Raw genomic sequence first — 10,770 nt, forward strand, 5'->3', positions numbered from 1 at the left:
AAGTGAATTAATTTTGTTTCCAGTCTTTATTCTTTATAGACTAAATAATAACTAGTGTGTCTACTTATTTATTTATTTATTTCATTTCATTTCTAAGTACTGTACATTATAAAATAAAAAAAAGAGACAAAATTGAAACAGTAAATATACAATGTCTTCTAATCTCCTCTTCTTCTTCTTCTTCAGCTTTTCCCACACTATGTAGGGTCGCTGTTTCTGATGAGTCGTCTCCACTGCTCCCTGTCCTGGGCTGCCTCCACAAGATCCATCCCCTTTTCCGCGGCCGTCCCCGCCGCTTCATCTGCATAACCCTTCTTCCCACATACCCTTCTTCCCTCTGTACCACATGACCAAACCACTTCAACCTCGCTTCTATGTTCACAACTTTCACTGTCCCCCTCACACATTCATTTCGAATTTGATCCCGTCTCATAACCCCACACATCCAACGGAGCATCCTCATCTCCGCCACCTCCATCCTTTTGACATGGGTTTTCCTTAAGCTCACAGTCTCAATAGCGTACAGCATAGCTGGTCTCACCACCATCCGATAAACTTTCCCTTTCAACCTAAGTGGCACCCTCTTATCACACAACACTCGTGCCATATCCCTCCAATTCCGCCAACCAGCCTGAATCCTGCCTGTCACCTCCTTATCCACACTTCCATCCTCAGCCATAGTTGACCCCAGGTACTTAAAGGTATTGACTCTTCGGAATACGTCACCCCTCAACTTCAGATCACTCTCCCGGGCACCATCCTCCTCCCCACTACACATATACTCTGTTTTACTCCTGCTCACCCTCATGCCTTTCCCTTCCAACACACCCAACCACCTTTCCAATTTAACCCTCAGCTCCTCTTTTGTTTCGGCGCACAGAACGATATCATCTGAATACAACATGGTCCAAGGTGCCTCTTCTCTGACCTCGTCCGTGATCACCTCCATCAGTATGTTAAACAAAAAGGGGCTCAGTGCTGACCCTTGATGTAAACCAACTCTCACCCTGAAGCACCGGGACACTCCTACACAGCTCCTAACCTTTGTGGCCACATCCCTATACAGTTCATGGATCAATCTAACATACTTTTCAGGAACCATCTTTTCCCTTAGACACCTCCAGAGTTCTTGTCTAGGCACTGTGTCATAAGCTTTCTCCAGGTCAATGAATGCCATATGCAGCTGTTGTTGCTTCTCCCAGTATTTTTCCAACATTTGCCGAAGGGCAAAAATGGCATCAACTGTTGATCATCCTGGCATGAATCCAAACTGCTCTCCTGAAATGGTCACCTCTTCTCTCAACCTTCCTTCCAAAACCCGTTCCAAAATCTTCATCGTGTGAGACATCAACTTTATTCCTCTGTAATTTTTACAATCTTGAACATCCCCTTTTCCTTTGTAGATAGGTACAAGTATACTTTCTCTCCATTCGTTAGGTATTTCCTCCTGCTCAAAGACTTTTTTGAATAGGTCTCATAACAGATCAATACCCTTCTTCCCCAATGACTTCCACACCTCTACAGGGATTCCATCTGGGCCCTCCGCTTTACCGTTCTTCATCCTCTTTAGGGCCCTTTCCACTTCTTCTCTAGTGACCATCTGTATCATGCCCATGTTTCGATTTCCCTCCTCTCTGTTCATTCTTTCATTCTCTGTATTCAAAAGTCCTTCAAAGTATGCCCTCCATCCTTCTCTTATATCGTTTTCCCCTCGTAGGACCATCCCCGTTGTGTCCTTGATCTGCCTTACATGCGAGATATCCCTCGTTGCCCTATTCCTGAGTTTGGCTAAACGATATATTTTCTTCTGTCCTTCCCTTGTATCCAACTCCTTGTATAAGTTCGCATATGCTCCTGCCTTTGCCTGTGCCACCACTCTCTTAGCTTCACGCTTTGCCGCTTTATACATTAATCTATCTTCCTCTGTACGTGACCTGTCCCACTTCCGTTTTGCCTCCTTTTTTGCCTTAACAGCTTGTTGCACACTTTCATTCCACCACCAACCTTCCTTTTGCACCCTAATCTTTCCAGATGTTACACTAAGCACATCCCCTGCACAGTTCCTGATAGCATTGGCATTATATGACCACCAGTCCTGCACCCCTTCCCAATCTTGCGAGATTTGTATCAACACCCTCTCTACATAATCCGCCCTCACCCTCTCCTCCCTCAAACGAAACCACTTAATTTTCTTCATCTGTGTATTTCCAATTTTTCTATGCATTCTTGACTTCATGTCTATGCACATCAGCCGATGTTGCGCCGATACCTGATCTGTTGGTATAACCTTACAATTTATCACCGTCGCAAGGTGCTCTCATCTAGTGAGGATATAGTCAATCTGTGAACTATTAGGCCCACTGTTAAAAGTTATCAGATGACTTTCCTGCTTGGTGAAAAACGAATTCACGATCACCAGGTCGAAAGCCACAGCAAAACCCATAATTCTCTCCCCTTCTTGATTTGGTTCCCCAACCCCATGGCCTCCATGAACCCTTTCATAGCCCACATTCCGACCCCCTATGTGCCCATTGAGGTCGCCTCCCACAATTACTCTCTCATCTCCTTCCAATGTCCTCATTTCTTCATCCAATTCATTCCAAAATCAATCTTTCTCCACTGTTGCACACCCTACCTGGGGTGCGTACACGCTAAACACCACAAGTAGATCATCTCCAAAACTCAGCCTCATTCGCATCATCCTATCACCTCTTCTGTACACCTCTAGTACCTCGCTCTTCCTCTTCCCAGCCACCACTATTCCAACCCCATTTCTTCCATTCTTGTTTGCACTGCTATAAAATAATTTACATTCCTTCGCCTTGTCTCCCCTCCACCTCGTTTCCTGCACGCACAGGACATCAATCCTCCTTCTCCTCATCATATCCACCACCTCCATTCCTCTTCCCGTCATACTTCCCACATTCAGTGTTCCCACTCTCAACACCTTTTCCTCAAGTAGGGCTTGCTTCCTTAACCCCATCTGCCCCTGATGAGGTAGCCCTTGCCCTGATGAGGTAGCTTTAGGGCGATCTAGCTGCGCGTCGCTTACAGGGTACGCCTTAGCTCTCTTTCTATCACAGCTTCTGAGACTCATCATGTAGTTTTGGCAAGATGGTTTTACGGCCGGATGCCCTTCCTGACACCAACCCTCCTCCTTTACCCGGGCTTGGGACCGGCAACAGCCATTTTCAGGGCTGAAAGCGGAGTTATACAATGTCTTCTAATATCTGTATTAAATGCTTAAATTGGCTACCCAAAATTAAACATTTAATTGAGATAATAGTATGAATCCAATGCCGGTTTTGATCTGTTGTAATTTGTAGAACATATCATGAAAACTGAAAAAAGAAGATACACATGAAAATATGAAAATTTTGTTTACTCAATAAATTTTTTAAAAAGTATAAAAGTATTAAACAATTATATAAAACATGGAGTACACTACACTTAAGGCAATGTCAATTTGTTTTGCACTTTTAGCAATTTTCTGATAAAAACACTTCTAACAGATCGGTCTTCTGTACTGCAATATAAAATAAATACCCTTTGCAGAGTTTGCAAGATTTCTTTGAGAATGATATTTTTCTCTTCCATTATATTATTTTGTCGTCTTAATAATTCATTATTTTCTGCTAGGTTTTCATCTATAGATGAAAATGTATATATATATATATACACACACACACACAAACATAAATGTCGTTTGATTCAAAGTATTTAGTCAAAGCATTTAATCAACGAGAAATGTTTTTATATTTTTATCTAACTATATTAATATTTTACATCAATGACGTCAACCTCAAAGTAAAATAAATTCCAAAAAGATTATAATAAGACTTTCCTTGTTAATAATGAATTTTGGTTAGATACAGATTGCTCCATAAATGGAGTTACAAGATCTTCACTTGAAGATCGGTGGTGACGACGATGACATCCAGAATCTGGCATTACAACGGGAAGATTAAAACATTTAATTTTAAAATTAAATAAACTTGAAGTCAAGAAATATAATTATTTGACTTGATAAATAATGTACTTGCAGATTCAAGAGCTTCCCTCTCAACTATTTCACTAGGTGCTTCCACATTTCCTTCGGGAACTATATTCTGTATCTACGATATATATATATATATAGACTATATTTAATATATAAAAAATGAATTTATAAATTACATGATGTAAGTAATACCTNAGCCATCCGACAAGCCGAGAACGGGTTTTACCAACCTGTTGCAGAGTAAGTGGTCATTTGGGATGAGCCCAGTGGCCCACTGCTAATCTCACATAATCAATAAAATGTCTTGACTTTCGTTATCTTTGGAATAGATAGAAATTTTGATAATTGCGCTTCAAAAGTGCCCATACTTAGTTAAAGGAAAATTGGATGGGAATATTTCCAAAAATACTTTGCGGGATGGATGGCAAGAAGTTAGGGATAAAGTCAGTTGTCTAGCTAATGGTCTACTGATTGAAGTGGAACCATTAAAAAAAAGATGGAGTCAGTGGCTTTCCCGAACTAAAAATAAAGCAGCTGCTTTAAGAAAGGATGTATTTAGAACATGTGGAGGGAAAAGAAGTACTCCACCATTAACAGACCTTGAAGAAAAGGTCTTATCATTAATTGGAAACGAAGAATTTGGCTTGGAAGAAGAAAATTTATTTGAGCTTGGAGTTTGCAGTACAAGTTCTCTTGAACATTTACATGATGTAAGTAATACCTTTTTATTTATCAAGAGAACTTATACTCCAAGCTCGAATAAATTTTCTTCTTCCAAGCCAAATTCTTCGTTCCCAATTAATGTAAGTAATACCTTTTTAAGGTTCAAGAGAACTTATACTCCAAGCTCGAATAAATTTTCTTCTTCCAAGCCAAATTCTTCGTTCCCAATTAATGATAAGACTTTTTCTTCAAGATCTGTTAATGGTGGAGTACTTCTTTTTCATCCATCTGTTCTACATATACCTTTTCTTAAAGCAGCCGCTTTCATTTTAGTTCGGGAACGCCACTGATTCCATTTTATTTTTAATGGTTTCACTTCGATCAGTTGACCATTAGCTAGACAGTTGACTTTATCCCTAACTTCTTGCCATCCATCCCGCAAAGTATTTTTGGAAATATTCCCGTCCAATTTTCCTTTAACTAAATATGGACGCTTTTGAAGCTCAATTATCAAAATTTCTATCTGTTCTGAGGATAACATAAGTTGAGACATTCTGTTGATTACCTCGTGCCGTATCACGTGCTCTATATTTTTGTATTCTGCACTTTCGAAAATTGTACAATTTCATTGGTTAAAATTCTATACCGTGTTGTGCGCGCAGATAACCCGAACATGTATAATCAACTGAATAGAATCGTGACATCAAGGACAAAGACGAGATTGTTTCGAACGACCAGAATCGCCACTTTGTACGAGAGACAACTTTCGTCTCTCGCTTTGACGTCACTTGTCGGTGAAAGAAGAAACGAGAGATAAGTGACCAGAATACGGGCCCTGCTTGAAACATAGCACTATATTTGTCATCATGAGAACTATCTGGCCATCTAGCTACTATATTTCTGATTCTAAGTTGGCTATCTAAAACTGTCTGAACATTAATAGAAAAATAGAAAAGAATATTTCAAAATAATTCAGCAGTTTCTCCTCCTGGTGACTGAATTGGAATGTGGGTGCAGTCAATGGCTCCATACGAATGTGAAATCCGGAATTTTTACCGAATTTTCCGATTAATATCCCACATTTTTCTAAACCCCCAATTAAATTTTCCTTTAAATTCTGAACTAAAACCTAACTTAAAAAAAGGGAAAAATTCCAATCTCTCCTTTCATGCAAAGTAAATATCCATTTCCCACACTAATTCCTCATTCCAACTCTAAAGTTGATAGTTAGCAGGAGCCCGGGGACAACTTTGACCCATCCGAGTACCTTTTACCTCACAACAATCGGCCACATGACCATTCTCCCATGACGAACTTATAAAAACCCCTTCCTTCACCTTTTCCGGGGAGTCGTTCAAGAACAGGCGCAAGCGAAGATAACTGAAAAGAAAATAGTGTCTGTTTCCTACCCCGTAGAACTTTCCTCAACTGGATATTGGATAATTTTTCCTCGTTTGGATAAAACAATAAGTAAAGAGGTATGGAACCAATTACTGTAAGCTCTCTCTCGGCCGCTCCGCGCCTTAGGGACACGAACTAGACGCTGTACTACTCACCATTAGATTTAATAAATTGTTGTTTCTTGTTAAATTTTGCCTCTTCGTTTACTTGTATATCGTCCATCCCCTTACCGACGGCACTCCTCCCTCCACCACTTGATCCGAACAATTAATCCCGTTACAGCGGGAAAAAGGGAAAATTTTGCCATTTTGACAGTGATCAGGTTTCACAACCTGTCGCTGGACAGGGAGACCTTCAACTCTCCCCGGCGGTTCACACACACATAGAAAACCACTCAAATGAAAAAAGTCTTGACTTATCTGAAAATATAAGTATATACTTGATCTATTATAGTTCATACTTTGAAAAGTAATGTATTAATTAAATGAATAAAGATTATATATAACTTGTAAAAAAACTAGTAAAAAAATAATTTTATCTTTAGTAGCGAAAGATAAAGGGATATTAGGCCTACTTGCTTCCTTTCAGATTATATCCAGCTGCCTAAAAAAAATCTGCTGAGATTTGAGCAATTAAAAAACTGACTCTATTAATCACTCTACAAGCAGATGATTGACTTAAATCATTTAAATTGCCTACGACCATCTGAAATGGTCCCATGGCATAAAAACATAAAGCCAACAACAGTTGTTCCATCGGCAACATCGCATAATTTTTCAATGATGTTGAAACTAAATTGTGACCAATTTGTTCTAGTAGGTTTCTTACGCTTTCTTTTGGCAAACAATATCAACATAGAAAGTTGTAATCGTCTGAGTGTTCAAGGTCATTTCTTCATGGAGAAATAATCCGCTGACTTCTTCGTTCCATACGATCTATATAATCTAGATATTTCAGATTTTCTAGCATCTCGGCTTTGTCCTCGTCGAATGTCTCCATTTTTCCCTGAAATAGATCACTTTGCGCAGGCGTCAAACCTACAGTTAGAGTTAGGATTATTGTGTTTGACTCGAGATTCGGAGTTGGTGAATACCAATTTACCAATAAGTCGAGAGTTAACCCTAACTCTAACTCGCGTTGGTGAATACGGGGGTAAGAGTATTTAGTCCAGCTATCTGTAGATTGATATGGGAGCTGTTATTGCTGAGCTGCAGGCAGTGGTGCAGTACGGACAGGGGAGATAAGGGAAGAGTGGAGGGGAGGCATAGTAGAGTGTTACACATCTTTCACAATTATATTTATGTGGGGGAGAGCCCCAAGGAGGGATTTGGCTTTAGGTGGAAAACCTGGTTATAATATTGTAAGTTTAGATACAGGGTGTACTGAGTACTAAAGACATTTATGAGTATTTGTAGTGTTGAGAGATAAAGTGATATGTTAAGTTTTTGCTGGGGAAAAACACCCAAACCCCATTGAGGGGAAATGGGCATAGGGACAAGGGCCAAATATAGTAATGTGGGAGATTAGTCAGTATTGAGTGTAGAATGTTTTAAAGTGTAAACTAATACATGCGTTAGTGAAAAAGGGAAGAAACCCAGAATTTAAAGTTAAAATGTGTGCAAAGCTCAAACCCCCAACAATGGATTTCGGCTAGAGGATAAAGTGCTATTTTTTGTTATTGTAGGTTTAATTTATAGTAGGTGTGCAGAGGACTGGGAAATTTTTATGGGTGTTTGTGTTGTTGAGGAATAAAGAATAAGTTAGGTTTTGGTCAGTGATTTCGGCCTAAAACCCATTCAGGGATTTGGGCTGAAACAATACTATGGAGTATTAATGTATTTTGAGCGTAAAGCACTGTATTAGAATCTGTGTTAACAAACCCATATGTTGAAGTCTAACAAGTGTGCAAAGCCCAAATCCCCAATGAGTGATTTGGGCTAGAAGAGAGAGAGCTATTTTGATATTTTAATTTATAAGGAGTGTACAGAGAACTAGGATAATTGGTGAAAATTTTATGTTGTTTAGGGATAAAGTATTAAGCTAATTCTTGGTTAGTGATTAATTAAGACACAACGATGTGCGAGGTTAAGGAATTTGAGTGTATAGTGTTTTAGTGTGTCTACTAATATTTGTATTAATAAATAAGGGAAGGAACCCAGATATTACAATTTAAATTGTGTGGAAAGCCCAAAATCCCTCATTGGTGATTTGGGCTAGAGAAGAGTCAATTTTGATGTTGTAAATTTAATTTTTAAAGGGTGTAAAGAGTACTAGAAACATTTGTTAATATTTGTATTGCTGAGAAGTGAAGGAATCCTCCGAAAATAATACTACACGACGTTCACTAAATATGTAGGCCTAACAGTTGGTGGAGACAAAGCAGTTTTCTCTTTCGCTTAAATTGTTCGGTTTTTCCGGAGAGGTTCAGCATAGCGGGATGCCGTCTGAGGAGGACTTGAATTCGAGCTAATTATCTAATTACAGTCGCTATTCAAAAGTAGTCATATAATCTACTGAGAATTCTTTTATCTTTTGCTGAATAAAACTCCATATTTTTAATGAAGAAATATTTATCCAATTGTAGTTATGAAGAAATGTAAACGATCAGTTTTAAATTAAAAGCTTATACATAAGAACAACATATATATTAGTTATTTAATAAAATGATTCATTCGATTTTTGTAATAAATCGAATCTTATTAATTAAATAACTAAGAAAAGTTATTCAATTATTGCTGATAAAACTTTCTCTAAAATGGGAATATTTGAAAAATCATCTAATTTCACTTGAATATTTCCAAAACACACATAATTTGTTGGAAATGATCGATATAAAATATGCTATAAACAAAAAATTGTCGAAATACTTAAGTGTACCCCGTTTGAATACGCCATTGCTTAAGCTTGTTTTCGTCGTGGAGCATCACATCAGACGGCAGATGTGCGTGAAGCATGTCACGTGACATTTGTCGGTGCTATTAGGTCACGTGACTGCTCATCTCTGACTTTTTTAACTACAATTTTTTATTTAATTTAACATAAATGCTCTCTTCTTAAATTAGTAGTGGTTTTCTCCTGTAAAAAATACTCTTCCTTTAACAGTATAGTCCTGCTGGTCATTGATAAACTGCTTTAATTAAGAATCCTATGGTTTTGCCAGAAAACACTGCCAGTCAGCCATCCTACTTAATAATGCATGCTAGCATGCTACTGGAGAAAAACCTTTGTCAAAATGTTCCCTTTTTTTGATTCAGAAGTTATTTGAATCAAAGATCGGACACCTGAAAAAAACACAAAAATTGAGGTCAGGAGACCTACTTGTAGAAACTGCCTCACCTCAACAGTCGACAAAACTTCTAGCTGCAAAGAAATTGGGAGACATTGAAGTCACAGTCACACCACATGGAAGTTTGAACTCATCACGTGGTGTGATATCTGAGTTTGATCTGATGTCTGAAGATGAATCAGATATTCAGATGAACCTTAAAGACCAAGGCATCACTGCTGTCCGACGTATCTCCATTCATTGGGATAGCAAGTTAATACCAACCAAACATTTAATTCTCACCTTTAACAAGCCGATATTACCAACTTCCATTACTGCAGGATACCTGCGCTGTCCAGTTCGTCCATACATTCCAAATCTGCTGCGTCGTTTTAAATGCCAGCAATTTGGACATTCTCAAACATCCTGTCGAGGGAAGAACATATGCACACAGTGTGGAGTTAAAGGTAACCAGAGTACTGAGTGTACCACTACTCCATGCTGTGTGAATTGCAAACACACATATCCCGCCTACTCCCGCAAATGCCCTGCATGGCAGACAGAAAAAGAAATCCAGCGGGTAAAAACAGTAAACAACTTACCTTACCCAGAGGCCCGTCGTATGGTCACTTCAAGTGCACCACTATAACAAAAGACATTTGCTGCTGCTTTGAAATTCACAAAGACATGTGGAGTACAAATTGACATTTCTGTTTCCCCAAAGGAATCTCTCACTCGGCATGCGAAATGTTTACTGATTCCATCAAAAAAAACACCAGAAAAGGAGAGTATAAAACCAAAAACACTCCTACAGAAAACAGGGGTTATAACAAGAAACCTGGGTTCAAAAAAGGCTAGTAAGAACCCAATAAACACGCAGAGAGTGAAAGTGGCTCTCTCTAAATGTAAAAAATCAGAAGCCCACTCTATGAGTGAGTTTTCTGATATCTCTGATGAAGAGACTAATCAGGAGGTAACAAAACCAACATCACCTCCAAAAGAAAAACCCCCTGTTAGATTAAAGAGAGATACTCTCACAAAGAATGTTGCCTCAAACATATAATGGGTTATAAAATAACCCAATGGAACTGTCGTGGTTTCCGCAACAACTTCTCTGACATCTGACATTAAACACTTGACATCATTTACCCAATTTCTGTGCGTGGCACTCCAGGAAACCCATCTAAAACCTGGAGAAAATATTTCTTTAAAAGGATTCAATCTCTACTGCAAGGATGATGATAGCCACAACCGTGCCAGTGGAGGTGTGGCTATTCTGGTTTCCAATCACATCCCATCCTTGCCGGTACAAATAACCACTGATTTGCAAGCTGTGGCAGCCAGAATTTCTATTGGAGTAACTGTCACAGTTTGTTCTATATACTTGCCACCAGATGTCAGAGTCAATGAGAATGAATTGGATTCCCCTTTCTAATATCCT

General features: G+C 38.8%; 1 protein-coding gene across 1 annotated transcript; it reads left to right on the forward strand.

Moving 5' to 3' along the window:
* The first annotated feature begins 9,540 nt into the window (after positions 1-9,540).
* On the forward strand, positions 9,541-10,392 carry LOC111639471. The gene is made up of 2 exons (XM_023385366.1): positions 9,541-9,909; positions 10,054-10,392. Exons 1-2 carry the CDS (start codon positions 9,541-9,543, stop codon positions 10,390-10,392), a joined length of 708 nt encoding a protein of 235 aa, XP_023241134.1.
* Positions 10,393-10,770: the final 378 nt, after the last annotated feature.

The sequence above is a fragment of the Centruroides sculpturatus genome, unplaced genomic scaffold (assembly GCF_000671375.1).
Source record: "Centruroides sculpturatus isolate CEXI.00-Female unplaced genomic scaffold, Cexi_2.0 scaffold1148, whole genome shotgun sequence".
Classification (NCBI taxonomy): Eukaryota; Metazoa; Arthropoda; class Arachnida; order Scorpiones; family Buthidae; genus Centruroides; species Centruroides sculpturatus.